We start from the raw sequence: 18,366 nt of genomic DNA on the forward strand, positions 1-18,366 counted from the left end.
ACCTGAAAGAAGTCCAATTTTTTTTCCCCTCTCTTTCCCCAGAATCTGGTTGCTCAGCATGCTTCCTTAAAGCCCTATACTTTTTATAATCCTGTGTCTGTCCCTTGGTACCCTCTTAGCATGCCCTCATTTTTGTAACTTGTTACAATTACACAACTGTACTGAAAAGTAAGGCTTGTTCCCTGTTTCCGTTCGACCGTCTGGTAGTCCCTCTGGGGCAAGCTCTATTATAAGAGACTGCAGAAATGTTAAAAGAATTGATTCTGAAGATCTCAGTTGGTGTCGAGTCCCAATTAGCAGGAATCCATTTTCATCTGCAGTTTCAGGCTCCCCATTAAAGACTTCAAATCACTGCCACTAATCTCACTTCAGCCTAGCATCGGCGTGTGCTTAAAGCTTGAGACCTCAGTATGCACTTGATCTGGGATGTAACCAGAGATTTTGCAGCATATGCATTCATTCAAGTAGATGTTCTCAGATTGTACACTTTCTTGAAGGTAGGAAGCCAAAGCAGAGATTTAGGACAACTCCCCCCCTAGAGTTCTGGACTGCCAAGTTTCAAAGACGTTTTGGAAAGGTCGGTGTGGATAGTTGACATGGCGATAGTGTCATACTCTTCCTCTCGGACTGAGAGGGTCTTGCAGATGCGGAAGGCCCTCAGGTCTCGCTGGAAGTTGCGGTTTAAGAAGCCGTAGAAGACGGGGTTGACGCAGACGGAACACATGGCTGTCAGGTGACACAGTGAGAACAGGGGATTGTGGGTGCAGTTCATGGCCACCTCGTGGTTCCAGTCAATGATGGCATTGAAGACATTGAGGGGCAGCCAGCACACGGCGAATGCCACCACGATGGAGAAGAGCATGGCGTTGATGCGCTTGGTCTCATTGCTGCGATACTTGTTCTCCCTCATTCGGTCCATCATGTTCTTCCTCTGCTTTAAACGGCTGTAGATCTGAGGGAATGGACAAAGCAAAGGAACAAAATGAAGGAAAAAAGATACTTGTTCATTGAATAAATAAATACAGAGTGCAAATTGAATTTTATTTTTTATTAGGTGTACAAATGTCTTAACATGTTTAGTGTAACATAAATGTAATTTTCTAACATTTTCTAACTCTTTTCTCATTTTATGGTATCTTTGGTGTCGTATTAAAAATGTCAATTAATAAACTGTCTATTTATTTAACCAACTTCTAAAAATGCAGTATTAATTTGCTATGTTCATGATTGCTAACATAAAAATTGCCACCTTATCCATGTGAGCTCACGGATGCTTCCTATTTTCTATACTCATATAAACTTTGTGTCTTTGAGTCATCTGTCATTTTTCTGGTCTTGGCTGGATTTCCACGTTACTTATTGTAATTACATCGTTGTTCTGTTCTCGCTGTTATGTTATGCACACAAGTGTTCGCATATAGACCAGTTTATTTTTAGATGAAGGCGGTAGAGGGGCCTCCAGAGGAAAAGATTGACTGCCTCTATGTATATGTATATACACATACACTTTATGGACACTGTGTAATCACATTATGATATAAGGTGTAAATTTTATTGTATTGACATATGGGCCATTTACTACATTCATAACATCATAAAGACGTGACTGTGTCTGACCAGAAAATCACACAACCTCAATCCCAATACTTCATTTAGAACAAGTGAAATGCTGAAATGTTAATGAATAAACACAATTAATGAACATTATGGAAATTAAATACGGAGTACTGAGTATTTGGTCAAACCTAATGTGTAAAGTTATGCTCAATGTTTAGGATACAAACTAGAGTTACTTGAAAATATATTTGAAATCTGCTTCAAAGGCAGACACACACACACACACACACACACAAAAACTCACATTCAGCATGGCCTAGAGGAGGTACATCATTAAAAGACAGAGAGAAGAAACTCGCTTCCCTGGCATGTCAAACAGTTTGTGTGTGTGTGTGTGTGTGTGTTTGTGTGTGTGTGTGTCAGAGAGAGAGAGAGAGAGAGAGAGAGAGAGAGAATACACATGCATTTTCAGCCTCTGTCCATACTGAGTCACCACATTCTGACAAGTCTCTCATTCTCTCCCTCATCTATCTCTCTCTTTCTCTCTCTCTATCCTTTATCCTCCCCCGCTCTCCCTTTCTGGATTGCCCTGACCAAACCCTTTCTTGCAAACCACACAGGCAGAAAGAGGGAGCAATGGGAGCCCCCTATATGAGAAAAAAAAAACTGTTTGTGTCTCTCTTCCGTTTCGCCTGACGTTAAGCTGAGACTTCTAATGAAGCTCCACGGACACATTTATATTAAACTTTAGGCTTACTGTCAGTTTTCAAGTGTGTGTGTGTGTGTATGTGTATGTTTATGTGTAAAGTAAACTGCAATACTGTAACAAGCAAACTGTAATCCTGAATTTTCTCAAAGTGCCCAGGACCACATTTGTGTTTCAAGTTTAAGAAAAATAAAAAATGGAGAAGAAAGTTCTAGGCTTTCTACCTTTAAGCGTAATTACCCAAAACAGCAGAATGGAAGCTGATAAATGGCAGCAAGCTAAAAACAGGAGCAGGACAATCAGCTTCAATAAAAAATACATGTTAACATCAATTTCATGGATCATGAGCTGATTGAACACAAGCTTTCAGAATCTGACGTAAAGCAGCCTGTCATATACACATGCACTCGCTCAAACACACTCACACAGACACACACTGTCTCTCTGTCACTGTGTTTGATGATAATGTCAGTTCTAGCAGAAACCCTCGTTACCTAAATCAACTGCACATCACAAGACCCACAGGCATCAAGATGGATGTATGTTTGTGTATACGTGACTGTCTATGTGTGCCTGCCCTGTATTTAATACTTTGCGGGGACCAAATTTCCCCAGATTTTTGGAAAACATGAAATTGTGTGACAAAGAAAAACATCGAACACTTTTTTAAACTTCAACACGCCACTGTTATTAGGAGGCAGCTTATTCCTACATAATTTAACAAACACTAGGTAGCATTTTTACCTGAAAATTACAGCTTCATCTCCCATCACTCAGCTTTTTATTGCAAAGAGTTGGCTGAAAGAATGATATGCTACGAATAGGACATTGGTTTAATTAACAAGTTACAGTTGGAAATGTCGCATTTCTTTCTAAGTAAATTGTGCTTATGGTTACAGTTATGTTTAGATGCTGTACCGGCATCCTGCATCAAAAATGCAATGCAAAAACTCCACATGAGAAAGCACAAGAGTGTGTTTACTTCATTACTGACTTTTGCTACTGGCTTATTTGCTTGGGAACACACATTTGAGGTCAGCCTCTTTGAAATTTCACGGCTTTGTAAGCAAGTGTTTGTGTGTGTGTGTTTACGCGTGCATATGCATGTGATTGCGTATCTCATTTAAGCCTCGGCATCTCTACTATCATCCCTCTCAGCGGTGTTCAAATGATATTAGCATTATTGTGGGTGCAGCGCATGGTTTTTTTGGGTTGATTTCACTGAGACTGGACACGATTTTATCCCATGGATGCATAAATAAATAATAAAAAAAAAAAAAGAAAATTCCTGCGTTGGCCGGTATTCTGAACATTGGTAGCTTTCGCGGCACTACTGACGTAAGGGGATGTGACAGTCACTGACCTCAGTGGACGTTTGGGTTTCTCTGATAGCGGACATCTGGAGTTATGCAATCTAGTGTATGTGGGTAAGAGAGAGCGAGAGCGAGAGAGCAAGAGATACAAAAATGGTGGGGGGGTTGAAAGAACGGAAGGATTATTTGTTCCACACAGAGCCTGTGGTTAATTTAGAGAAAGAAAGAGTGAAAAACCTCATAAATGAACTGAAAGTGACAGTTTGGCCAAAAAAAAAAAGAAAAAAGAAAGAAAAACAATTAAAAAAAAAAAAACATTTTCCCTTAGCCATGACAGGCTTTTATCTTTTGTTTTATACTGGAGCTGCAAGGCTACAAACTGCCATTAATTTTGGCTTCCTGAAGTTAATGTCATTGTGGGTTAAGGGCTGAAGTATTTATTCAGCATTACTGAATATATATATATAAAAAAATTAAAATAGCTATGAAATATTTCCATATTTCCACATTTCCATAAAGTGTAATCAGTTTAATTCGAAGAGGGCATCTTTTTTTTTATTAACTGAACTGTTTTTCAAATGGGCGGCACAGTGGCGCAGTCACACAGCTCCAGGGGCCTGGAGGTTGTGGGTTCGATTCCCGCTCCGGGTTACTATCTGTGAGGAGTTGGTGTGTTCTCCCCGTGTCCGTGTGGGTTTCCTCCAGGTGCTCCGGTTTCCTCCCACAGTCCAAAAACACACGTTGGTAGGTTGATTGGTGACTCAAAAGTGTCCGTAGGTGTGAGTGAACGTGTGTGTCTGTGTTGCCCTGTGAAGGGTGTGTTCCTGACTTGCGCCCAATGATTCCAGGTAGGCCCTGGACCCACTGCGACCCTGAACTGGATAAGCGCTTACAGATAATGAATGAGGAAAACAAGATGATGTTTTTCAAAATTTCCATTCCACTTTAAATGATATAGCTTACCAGCATGACTATTAAGGGTGGCTGAAGTTCTTTCTTATCAAACAAGTTGGTGAATTGGTTCCATTCTTGCTCAAAATTTCTTTTCCAACACAAACAGCATGTTACATTCCTGCAAATGAAACCCAATTTATGGTGAAATGGAAAATTCTAACAAGTAGCTGAAACCTCAGAAAGTACTAGATTTTACCCTCAGTCCAAAAGCAGTTGATCAGCCAAGACAGATTTGCACTTAGAGCTATGAGGATAATTCAGCTAACAAATAATGGAAGCCAATAACTCCATACATAAATCATCTTAGGCTTGCCTCAAACTGCATAAAATCTCAAACAGATTTGCATATGTGGTTTCTGACTGTGTCTGAGGCCCTGTTATCTATAAAAAAAGAACAAAAGTGCAGGCTGTTTCAGGCTTAGAGATGACTGTAACTCCTGTTCTAACACTTTAAAGGAAAACTAGACTGTTAGGAAAAAAGGTAAAGTACAAGGACATCTGCAAACGCAAACAATGTGAATGAGAACTCAAATGTACAACAAAGTCTGAAGGACCAATGGAGTGAGCTGAAACATTCATACTATTATTTCTATAATTTAAAAACTACTCACACACACACACATTCATTTACTTGATTATAATTATTTTATTTATTATAAATGTGAGAATGACCAAACTGCTGTATGGTACACTGTCAGTAAAAAGGCACTGTAAGGATACACTATTTTCACTAAAGGTACCAACAATCTGAATTCTAATGTAAATGTATCTGCAATACACGACAGGCATTTTTATGTCCAGTTGTGTTTCCTAAAGCTATGTTTTTTAGCTATTCCCAGAAAGAGGCATGAATGCTTATAATCACCACTGATCTGTAACAGGGAGAATAGAGCTTCTGTCATTGCTACTCTGGGCTCAACACTGTAGAAACTGCACTGTGTAACTTTTGAAGGAGAGTAGGAAACAATCACCCATTTCTCCACTTTCCCTACTGATGTACTGATTTCAGTACATTCATTCATTTATTCCTTCATTGTCTGTATCCACTTATCGACTGGGTGCAAGGCTGTGACACATTCTGGAGGGGCCGCCAGTCCATCGCAGTGTGACGCACACTCACATATTCACTCACACACCTATGGACCCTTTTGAGTCACCAATCCAACTACCAATGTGTGTTTTTGGACTGTGGGAGGAAACCTGAGCACCTGGAGGAAACCCACATGGACACAGGGAGAACACAACAATCACCTCACAGACAGTCACCCGGAGCGTGACTCGAACCCACCACCCCAGGAGCTACGTGACAGGAACACTACGTATTGTGGCACCATGCCGCCCTGATTTCAGTAGAGTGTTGTAAAAATGAATTACACTAAACTTTTAGATTCTGATTCATATCTAAGGAATAAACAAGCGATTTTTTTTTTCATATCTAAGCTGTGTTCAGATGTTTAAAAGATGCTGCATTCTGCTAAACCTTTCCTCTGTCATTAACTGAATATCAACTAACAGTGGAGAAACATTTAGCATGCTAAATACTGCATCATAGCAAAGGAGAATGCTAACAGTATAACATCATGCCGCCTCCTGCTCTCTCTTGAATGCTTCATTAGCATAATCTGCATATTCAACTGACAAATATATTGCTATTTTATCCCACCTGTTCAAAATGGCCTTACACTTTGGAAAAGTGTGAAACGTGTGTGCTCTCTCTCTCCCACCCCCCACATTTCTCTCTCTAGAAGGAATGTGTACACAGTTGTAAGCACAAGTTTGAACTTGGTCAACTGACATGCTTTTTTTAATTATTATTTTAAGTGAAAAGTGCATAAAAGCTACAGAGAACAACCGGGAACCATAGCTATATTTTAATACATACTCCTAAAACCTTCATTCATTCATTGACTGAAACCTCTTATTCATCACGGTCATGGTGAGTCCGGAGCCTACCCGAAATCACTGGGCGCAAGGCATAGGTGTAGCCATTCAGTGTGGTTTTGGACCGTGGGAGGAAACTGGAGCACCCAGAGTAAACCCACGCTGTATAACAGCGACACTACCTGTTGTTCTATTTTTCCAGTTGGTAAAATGGGCCTAATTTACATACGACATGAGCTGTACTGGTATTGCATCCCCCACCAACACACACAGTAAAAGGGCCTGGTTGCCCATTTGTTTCATAGAGAGGATGTGTCTTTATGGAGGCCAAGTCAACAAATCATGTAATTTTACTAGGTGTGTGTGCGTGTGTGTGGTAGCGAACTGATGTGTCAGATCATCCTGGCTGCTGGTTATATTCAGTCAGGAACACACACTGTTCCTCTGAGCTCATTGTATTCTGACATCAATTCTCAACTTTAATCACCTTCCTAAACAGTACAATAAACTTTTGTGTGTATGTGTGTGGTTACTATTCAAATACTGCCCATTAGACATTCTATACTGTTCTCTTTTTCTGAAAGAGAAAATTTGAGGTGCAGACCAAACAATAATAGTACAGACCCTCACTGTAGCTGGGTACTAAATTTGAAAGATTAGTTCTGGATCATAGTGGGCACTTCAGTATAAGACAACCTAATCGTATTAAATGTAGCTCTATCAGTCCAGAGAACACAGTTCAGCTGCTTCACAGCCCAATGCAGGGGGGCTTTGTGTCATTCTAGTCAACTCTTGGCACTGATCTTGGTAACCTCAGGTCTTCTGCAGAGTATTCTCTTCAGAGAATAAGATATTCTTAATTGTGCTTCCCATTTTAGGCCCACATCTATGTGTTGTGGATGTTGGATTTCATAACACTTACTATGACCCATATCATACTGTCAGTTTTAGGCAGAATGTTTCTGGATTTCATTCATTCATTCATTATCGGTAACCACTTATCTAGTTCAGGGTTGTGGTGGGTCCAGAGCCTACCTGGAATCATTGGGCACAAGGCAGGAACACACCCTGGAGGGGGCACCAGTCTTTCACAGGGCAACACACACATATTCCCTCACACCTACAGACACTTTTGAGCAGCCAATTCACCTATAAATGTGTGTTTTTGGACTGTGGGAGGAAACCAGAGCATCCAGAGGAAACCCACAGGGACACGGGGAGAACACACCAAACTCCTCACAGACAGTCACCCGGAGCGGGAATCCCTGGAGTTGTGTGACTACCTGCTGCCCCACTGTGCCGCCCTGTTTCTGGATTTATTTATTTATGCATTACTAAGAAAGTGTGAGTGTGACAGAGAAAGAATAAGTGTGTATGTGTTTCTGAAAAACCTCATCTTATTACTCAGTTCCTGAGAACACCCCCCCACCCCTCCCACACACACACAAACAAGAAGAATTCGGAGCAAACCTTGCCAAAGCATGCAGGAGTAAGTGTTTTACTCAGAACAAATCCGCAAATCCAAACTAATAGAAATCAGATCTATTTACTGAAACCGGTCCAATGTAATGAACTGGTTATTGCTGAGCATCTGAGGCTGCACCCCTCCCCACACTCACACACACACACACATCCTCAGCTAAATCCAATCCCCTACACTTACCTTACTGTGCAAAAAAATGTGAAATAATTTACAGTACAGAAACCTCATTTCCAGAAAAGTGCATGATGGACATTGTTTACACCCACCTCCCCATCACATACAGAGCTGGGCCCTTCCCTTACTATTGCTTCTCAGACCACGTCTTTGTTCTGCTAAAGCCAGCGTACAGACTGTTCATCAGACGTGCCAAATCAATTCTGAAGGATGTGAAAAACCAGCTCCCAGGAGCTATCTCTGCTCTTCAAGGCTGTTTTGAACACACTTACTGAGGTATGCATGGGGAGGCGAAGTACAGTGCATCAATCACTGGATATGTGTGATGTGACTATCTCCAAGAACACCATCACACACCATAACTAGTAGCTATGGATGACTGCAGTGGTGCTCGTGCTCCTGAGAACCTGAGATGGCTTATGTGCAACATTTGTGCTTAAATGGTTTTGAAGGCTGTGCTGTCATGGAGAAAGAAGGAAGGAGCAGAAAAGGGACTCAACACAATGTATAAACCTTGCAGAGTGCTGATTGACCAGAGAGACTTGTCTATCACGACAAAAGGCAGACCTACAGCACAAACTAGCAGTTTGTAAAATCACCAAGCCAAAGAAATTGTTAGTTTTTATCTGACTCAAAAGAGTAACTCGCTATGGCCTTTTGAAGAGGTTCAAATGCTCCTTGGTTTGTTGACCGACAAAAGACTCCAGAGATGCAACAAGGAAAGAATAAACTCTACTGATCTGTATGAATGCATTGGTTGATGTGTATTGGTTTGTTTAGTCCCAAAATACAGAAACAAATACAGTAAGACTATATGACGGTTAATGCTAAAGCTGCTGTTTTTGTGGTTTCCAAAGCTTGAGGTTCCTGTTAGAGATGGTGGTTTGCAACATCACCAGATACTTTTCTGGGAGAGAAGCTGTGCTAGTGGTGAATGAACCAGGTACCAGGTCCCAAAACGTGAGCAGAGACTAGTAGAGTAGTTACCCTACACCTTAAGACACTTGACCTGCTAAATATAGCACAAATGGCACCAGTTGGTTGCCCTCCCTCCACAGGTAGAGATGACTAACTCCTGATGTTTCTCTCACTATGGAGGTGACTCAATGGAGCCACAGCCAAAAACCATGGACTGGATCATGCTGCCCCTGTCATGACACTACTGTAACTGTTCCTACACCTGCCAAGTTCCCCTGAGGCAAGAAACACAGGCCTGAGCACCAACTTCTGCAACTGGATCATGGATTTCCTGACTGGGAGACCCATCAGTCAGAACCGGGCACAGCCTTTCCAGCACCACCATGCTAAGCACTAGTGCCCCAGGGATGTATGCTTAGTCCACTCCTGTGCAATCTGCTGATTCATTACTGTGCTGCAATGTACAATTCAAATCATGTCATCACATTTGCAGATGACACAATCGTTGTGTGCCTCATCAGCAGAAATGACGAGTCCATGTACAGGGAGGAGGTGCACTGGCTAACCGACAGATGCCGTACTTACAAACTGTCAATATGGACAAAATTAGAGATGGCAGTTGCACCATGATCCTGTAGGAATGTTGTCCTACCCAGAACCACTGGGCACAAGGTAGGAACACACCCTGGAGGGGGTGCCAGTCCTTCACAGGAAGGAACACACACACCCACACCCCTATGGACACTTTAGAGTCGCCAATCAACCTACAATTGCGTGAGACATGGGGAGAACACATTAAAGACACACACCCGTAACAGGACTTAAACCCACAACTTCCAGGTCCCTAGTGTTATGTGACTCTGACAGTACCTGCTGCACCGCCGTGCCAGCCCTTGTGCATCTTAAAGAGGAGAATCAAACAATTGTAACCATGCACACTTAAGCAGCTGATACCTTGTATCAGGTCAACCAAATTATTAAAAAACATCTCAACCGTTTTCTATGTTTTCATGCATCAAATTCTCAATTTGTTTATATTTACCAAATAAAATCAAGTTGGTCAATGAAAATATTGGAAATTAAGACAATAAACAAATGTATTACATTAAAAAAAAAACGTCCAGAACTGAGGTTTTTAGTCAACATATCCAATGTTTCTTATTAGAGACTGCTATAAGTATATAAAAAAAATGATAAAAGATGCAAGTGTGGGAGTTGTGGACAGATGCTGCTGTCTAATTTTATATTTCATATACTGAGTCTAAAACTATACCTGTCTGAACTGGCTTTACAAGACAATATAACATATACACTACATATTCAAAGGTTTTTCAAAGCCCTGTGCAGTTAGTAAGTTCAGATATTTTAAGGTATACCCATTATGGCAAAAGTTGTTCCTTTGTGCACACAGCTTGTATAATAGCATGGAAAATTACCAAATAAATTGGACCCTCTGGAGACTATCTGGAGCTTATGGTCTCTGTGAAGGTTGGACAGACTGGAAAAAGACCCATTGGAAAAGAAACAATGATTTTATACCCTTCTTGCCAGAGATTGGGTTCTGAAATTAGCTTAATGTACAGCTGTTCCAACATGATGATTGGCAATGTTTCTCTATGGAGAATATAAACACTGTGTGTATATCAGCACTGGGTGTACCTTAAACTGGTGCAGCGCATACATTAGAAGAGGTGCTGACAAATCTTTAGACAGATTATCATACATCTGCCATGTATAAGCTTACAATTTTTCACTTTCATCATGATGTCAGTCGACAAATACACTTATTTTGACAGTTTTTAATGGTTTTTGAGGCAGAAAAAAATCTCCAGGAGACTTGGAGCCAAGGTATATGGGTCACATATCAGAAAACTTCTGAGAAACATGTCTGACTTCAAACAGCTGAAATATATCCTCTTGGCTTTTGAAGTATATTCATGACATGCAGATTGATTTGGTAAGACGTTGCTGTGCGCCCAAATATATGGCACTACTTTTCTCTGAGGAAGTATTTCTTACAATGAAATGGTGCTTTCTGTGTTAGAAGTAAGCCAAGCCAAGATCAATTCTAAACTAGTTACCTAGGAAACGCTTAACAAGTAGATTTTACAGATGTACATTTCCAACAATGGAATGAATACATGAATATATTGGGATGGAAACGTGGACAGCTGTATTTCTGGAACTCTTGAGAAAAAGGACAATTTCTCAAGTATTTATCATTTTTCAAAACCACCATAAGCTGTAAATTTGTTCACGAGGAGCTTCTTGAAAAAAAGTCGTGTTTTTTGAGGTTTGATCTCAGTGTAATTACTGTAATCTCTAGTTCCATGTCCTATATTGTACGCACTAAAAACTGTTTACCTCAAGGGTAAGGATTCTAGGTAGGGAAAAAATAAAAGAACAATCTAAAGGCATAAAAGAGTTTTTTGCAAGGTCTTTGCAAATGCTTTTCTCTGCAATAGAGAGCACCATGAATGGCTGGACTGGATTTTTAATCATGTCTAGACTTCTAGTTTCAGGGCTAGAGCTAGTTAGCTCTATGGTAATACGTACTTTAAACCCAGCTGTTCCACTGCAGTGAGTTACACTGAAGCAAGCTGAAGATACAAAGCATGATGGTGTTTATTGTCTGTTCCATGCAATTAAATTAAAACTTCTAAACAAGCACTTTCTATCAAAACTGAAAAAAAAAACAGACTACTGTGTGCCAACACATTTCTTAAAAGAGCCAGAACCCATTTTCCCAACACATTTCAGCACGCAGTTTTGTAAAATGATAGCAGAGCACACATCACAAAGTGGTGGTGACAAAATCAACCATTTCACAAGTGGTGGCAACATGTCCATTGTGTCCCATGAAAATGATGTTCCAGAAATGATGCCTATGGCCATTTTGTCAATGACTATTGTTCATGTTCTGAACTGCACCGTTATTGGGAATCTTATGGCCTAGATGCTTCAGACATTCTGTACCAAAACATATTTTAAACATGACACCACCACATGTAGGAGCCCTGTTTTATAAAACATAAACTGCTTCACACAGGGGCTAAGAAGCTATTTCATTCTTTACTTCATCTAAACTACATAAAACATTAACATAAAATGTGCTTTTACTGTCACTGCACAGCAGTACAATGAATTTTGGACACTGCATTTAACCCATTTGCGGCAGTGAACACACACAACACACACACACAGACACTATTGACTAGGGGCAGTGAATATTCACGCAGCCACCTCGGTTCCTGGGAAGCAATTGGGGGTTAGGTACCCTGTTCAAAGGCATTTCTGCTGTGAATATTGAGGAAGGAGGAAGCATTTTTCCTTCACTTCTTCAGCCCTTTTTCTTCTCCAGCTGGAATAGGAGAATGAACTGTTGATCTTTCAATCCCAAGCATGCTACTCAAAGCCTCAAGGCAAAAGCTTTTTCCCATTACAATCACAGCAAGCCCACAAGTCTACCCTGGTCTCTTGTATAGGTTTTTATAAAGAACCTTTTATAATGATACAATATTTCAGCAAAAATCACCCTTTTCAGTACATGCTTAAAAAAGAATCCTAGGGTTCTTTAGTAAAGGCAGTGTTTCAATACAGAACCATTCTTATTAAAAAGAATAATAATAATTTGAATGAATTCATTATTCTTTGTGATAGAAAATGTGCTTTCTCTTATGGAGTTTGTCCACTGTGCTGTGTGGTAAAGCTCAGTGTGTGTTCAAATCTGTGATCACATGTTTTGTCAATTTTCCACTGCCAAGAGGCCTGTACTGTTCCAGAGTACACATGCTGACTTTGGTTATCTTTGTGTTGGGGTACCAAGCCTACTGAACTGGACCGAATGGGTGATTAAACCCAGTTGTCACAGATTCCTCACTCATGTCACACAAACCGGGCCACTATTATTAAATACCCGCCGACTACAATCACTTACCGTTTAGATGGAAATCACAGGCTTGAGTCACTAACAATGGTGAAACATACAGAAAACTCTGTTTGGTCAGCTGCTGAAATTCAAACTCAAACCTGTTGATGGTCAGAAAAGCAGATCTAGTATAAGAAAGGTTCTTCCAAATGATTTCTCACATGTGACTTGAAGTTAGGTTCTGGTGCTTAGCTGGCAAGGCCAGTAACCACTATTGAATGTTTGTGACCTTCAAGGCCTCAGATGGCACTGCATGAAAAACCATCATTCTACTGTGGTAAATATAATCTCGTGGGTGCAGGAGTAGGTTGGAAAATTATGAATTCTTCCTTTCTTGCATAACCCAGCATCATCAAGAAATAAAAACCGAAACTCAATTACGCAAGGAGAAACCATACATGCATCTTATGAACCAAGTTTACTGGGCTCAAGCTCATTTCAAATGGTCCAAAAGATAGCGGAAAAATGTGCTGTTGTAAGATGAGGTCAAAATTTCAGCTTGTCTTCAGGAAAAAACAGACATCAATTCTCTGTGCCAAAGATGAATGAGACTGTTCAGACTGTTGCTTTTGCACTGAATGAGAGTCATTAAAACACACAACCAAAAGCAACAATAGCATTTCAAAAGGTATTAGAAATAATTAGTTAAATCTGACAAAAATCACAAATAGGGACAAAACACATTTTTTCACCTTCTGGCATTGCACCTTTTTGCTGCATATTTGATATGATTTATATATGTCTCATTGGCATACCCTGAGATTACATATTGAAAAGCTAATACTGTGATAACAAGTAGTTTAACATAAAACATATCAGTTATATAAAGGGGCTGGTCTTCCAAGATCTCTCCCTCAAGCTCTATAGTGGTTGGACCTGTATACGATCATTTTCAAGGCTATTTTCATGCCTATCCCACTTGTCTCCAACTCTACCATCCTTGTCTAAAACCATACATATCACAGTACTGTCAGTGGGAGTGGGGAAGAGACCCTTCCTTGGAGAATCCAAGTGTGATCCACTCAAGCTACTACACGATTGTGAAGATGTCTGAATGAATCAGTAACTTGGTCTGCAAAAGGTGGGTGACCTATAAAGTATTATTCCTTCCACTTCAGGAATGTAGACATTGGCAGTTATCGTGGAGGCATCTTTATGTACAGGTCAAAATTTTGAGTCTGCCTATGGTTTTCTTTAGTTTTACTTTGCACATTTAAAATAATAGTGATGACATAAAATACAATACATATATCAAGGAGCCAAAAGTGTTAAATCTCACCCACCCTTTTATAACTCATACTTAATCATTCATTCATTCATTATCTGTAACCACTTATCCAATTCAGGGTCGCGGATACACCCTGGGGGGGGGGTGGGTGCCAGTCCCCCACAGGGCAACACAGACACACACACATTCACTCACACCTACGGTCACTCTTGAGTCGCCAATCCACCTGCAACGTGTGTCTTTGGACTGTGGGAGGAAGCCGGAGCACCTGGAGGAAACTCACGCGGACACGGGGAGAACACACCAACTCCCCACAGACATTCACCCGGAGCAGGAATTAGAAACAAATCTATATATTATACTTAAAAATAATGTAAAATATATCTATAGCCAGGGGGGCACGGTGACGCAGCAGGTAGTGTCACATAGCTCCAGGGACCTGGAGCTTGTGGGTTCGATTCCCGCTCCGGGTGACTGTCTGTGAGGAGTTGGTGTGTTCTCCCCGTGTCCGTGTGGGTCTCCTCCGGGTGCTCCGGTTTCCTCCCACAGTCCAAAGACACACGTTGCAGGTGGATTGGTGACTCAAAAGTGTCCGTAGGTGTGAGTGAATGTGTGTGTGAGTGTCTGTGTTGCCCTGTGAAGGACTGGCAGCCCCTCCAGGGTGTATTCCCGCCTTGCGCCCAATGATTCCTGGTAGGCTCTGGATCCACCGCGACCCTGAACTGGATAAGCAGTTACAGATAATGAATGAATGAATATCTATAGTTAAATTTCTTAAAGGGGACATATTCTACATATTTCCCACAATTCAAACAGTTCTGAGTTTTCTGTTAAACATCTTGTGATACTTTACAGATAAATTTTGATCAAAATACCATGAGAATTAAAAAAAAAAAACCCAGCCTTTCCCTCCCTCTTTCTAAACAGCCCTGTTCAGAGTGACCGGTTTCAGCTCCTGTTCCTTTAAATGAAAATGAGCCGCAATTCATTTCAGCAGTTCAGCACAAGAGCCCAGGAGATTCAGATGAGGGGGCAGGACAATTCTCTGCACTTAGCATAAGAACAAGCACAAAATCAGAATTAATTATTTTATCCCATGTTTTCAGATTAGGCAGCCTACAGAGTTTAGTTTGTGGGTTGGTAGGTGTTCCAGATCCCCCAATGATTGTGCACATGCACTGAACAACTGGCTTTGTCATAATATGTTCCTTTTAAAAAATATTTCTCGCAACGTAAGCTATAAAAACAAGCCACTTAACCTTAAAATAGGGTCATGCAACTGCATTATGTACTAAAGCACCTTATGTGGGTTTTTGATGTAATGTTTGATTTCTTTGAGATACAGCAGGATGGAGTTTGGGGCACCATGTGATTGTTGACTTAGTAAAAGTATGTAATTTCTATAAAAATGGACAAACAAAGTGTTAAAATGTATAAAAAGTTATGGCACATTTTACATTATTTTGCAAATCAACAGAAATTGTACACTAAACCTTACTGATATTGGTGTGTTAACTTATTTTAACTTTCAGGTTACCTTCAGGTAACAGATGAATATGAAGGCAAGCGGGACGAAGTACTGTAGCAGCAGCATGGCAGAGGTGTATGTGAGTTTGAACTGGCGAGATGGCCACTCTTCCACACACACCACCTTGCCACGATAGTGCTCCTGGAAGATGGAGGGCAGCTGGCGGAGGGGCATGTCTGTCACCACCGAGAAGAGCAGGAAGGGGGTGGCCGTGAGGAGAGCCAGAGTCCAGGTGAAGGCCACGCCCAGCCAGGCCTGAGACAGGCTGGGCCTCCAACCTCGCGGGTGGATGATGAGCTGGTGGCGCTCTACGGCGATAAGCACCAGCGAGAAGATGGAGACGGAGACAGAGCAGCACTGCACTAGGCCATTGAGCTTGCACATGATGGCACCAAACACCCAATGGTCCATGAATGTATAGATGAAAGTGAAGGGCAGGCACATGATGGCCATCAGCAGGTCTGACATGGACAAGTTAGCGATTAGGACGTTGGTGACGTTGTGCAGCTCTCGTTGGCGGGCAATGACCAGGATGAGTGCCAGGTTTCCCGCCACGCCCAGGAATGCCACGGCGCTGTAGGCGATGGCCATGATGATGAACAGCGACTGATTGCCATGGCACTCATCGGCGTGGACGATGGCAGACAGGTTGCCGAGGGAACAGTTTGTGGCTGCCGAACAGTTGAGGAGCGCGAGTGGTGGAATGGGAGGTAAGGGGGCGGAGTCCGGCATCTTTGACCCTCCTCTCTGACGCTCCTGTGACAGGACAAGCTGGGATGAGGGTTACGTCAGACCTCCAACAAATGGCCTCGTCAAGGTCATGGTTGAATAGCTTTTGCTTTCTGGCAGGAGACACTGTCAATAAAAATCAACATTATATAAGAATATTATTGACACTTTTAAAGACTTAAACATGCCACTATATGTTCAAATGTTCATTCATAATTAAATGCAGCTACTTTAAAAGAGAAAGTCTATGAATGTGGAGAAACGCTGTTTACTAGCTTGTTTATGTTCAGAGGTCTTTTAAGGTGGAACGGTGTGTCTGAGGGGAAAAAAAATCTTCTGCTGTTTGTACATGGCTATTATGTTTTTAATCCATTTGAATAATCACAGAAATTCATTTAATAAAGCTATGAAGATATAAAGCTATGAAGAGGGGTTGGAATACATGAAATATATGTTATCTGCCTCTCACTGTGTGTGATTGGCGGACAGTTTATAATAAACCAATGAAGCATTTAATCAAGCATTTAAAGGTAAATTTAAGACAAAAATTTCTTAGATTCTAAAGGGTTTAAAAAATAATAATTGTGAATACAGAGATTCAGCTATTTATGCTACAAAGAAAAGAAAAAAAGAATGAAATGAGGCACCATGCTCAAGGCCAAGCATTGGCTAAACCATTATAAAGATCCTGCATTAGACTGTGGAGCATTGAAAGCTTGTTGTCTGGAATTACCCTTGTGTCTCTATTTTTAGTTTAACTTGACTGTTAGTCACTTATGTCTACACCGTTTTTGTTGCGCCTTGCCTCTGTGTATTAATTTATTTCTCTGCCTCTTGTGCTTTGTTTGCTTTTAACCTTCTCCAAAGCACCAACTGAAATTTATAGATGTAAAGCAAATACAATGTGTCATTATTATGACTGTCTTAAACGGTTTGGTCTTTTACCTTTGTGCGAGTTTTGCTGATTTGCTGAATTACAAATCCTGATTAAAGCCAATGAGCACAATCACAAAATCAAAAAAAAAAAAAAAAAAACAACATTGCCTGTTCACTGATCCAAATCAAAATCATCAACGCCTTCATTTAGCCTAAGCAACCATAACATTCTGCTCTGGCCTGTGCTCCTTCTCTCTCTAGGTATCCCCACACTTCAGTTCCTCTTATATGCATATTTAATATTCTCATTATTAAGAAGCACAGTGAGCTGTACCACAGGTCACACAATATTACCTACATTAATAATGTCTTGTCTCTCTCCCAGCTGGGACAGACACTTAATGTGTGTGTGTGTGTGTGTGTGTGTGTGTGTGTGTGTGTTTGTGTGTGCGAGGAAGATGAAACAGTTAATTATGTTATATTCTGACACATTACTCATTTCTTTATTAGTTGGTTACAGTGATGTCATCATCTCTCACAGTGGAACTGACGAGGCGACTCAAGGGTGCGTCATGTGCCAAAGAAAATGAATCGGGTTGTCAAGGTAACAGAAGTGACAGGGACACCTTTTTTTAGTCTCTAATTCCATCACTTTTTTCTCCGTCTCTGTGTCTCCGCATGTCTGAGCCAGTGTGACTCAGTAACATTCTAATAATTTCTTCATTTCATGCGCTTAGACACTCAATCAGGACACGCTGCCACAGGCGGGATGATTCCCCTTCGAAGCACCAGCTCATGATTAGAGCCACAAATTCTCATTACAATCACAATTCAGGATCGCACCGCTGTAAGATACACTATTACGGATGTTCCCATCTGATCTTGAAGATTGGCATCGGGGACGATCAAGGCAGCGGTCACACGGGTGTCATAAACGAAGAGCGCATTTTGTGGCAAGAGGCAGCTGTTGCATGTAGCAGTGTAATATTTTAAATTGGAGAACAAAACCAGTCCAACTGCACTTCAAAGTGGTATTATGATTGTATTACTCATTCTGAGTGTTCTACTTCTACTACAGCATTTCTGTACTA

General features: G+C 41.0%; 1 protein-coding gene across 1 annotated transcript; it reads right to left on the reverse strand.

Moving 5' to 3' along the window:
• Positions 1–535: 535 nt before the first annotated feature.
• On the reverse strand, positions 536–16,466 carry npy1r (neuropeptide Y receptor Y1). The gene is made up of 2 exons (XM_066660290.1): positions 15,680–16,466; positions 536–952 (listed from the first exon to the last, which is right to left on the reverse strand). The coding sequence occupies exons 1-2, from the start codon at positions 16,400–16,402 to the stop codon at positions 536–538; spliced, it is 1,140 nt and encodes a 379-aa protein (XP_066516387.1). The 5' UTR covers positions 16,403–16,466.
• Positions 16,467–18,366: the final 1,900 nt, after the last annotated feature.

Source organism: Hoplias malabaricus, chromosome 2, assembly GCF_029633855.1.
Source record: "Hoplias malabaricus isolate fHopMal1 chromosome 2, fHopMal1.hap1, whole genome shotgun sequence".
Lineage (NCBI taxonomy): Eukaryota > Metazoa > Chordata > Actinopteri > Characiformes > Erythrinidae > Hoplias > Hoplias malabaricus.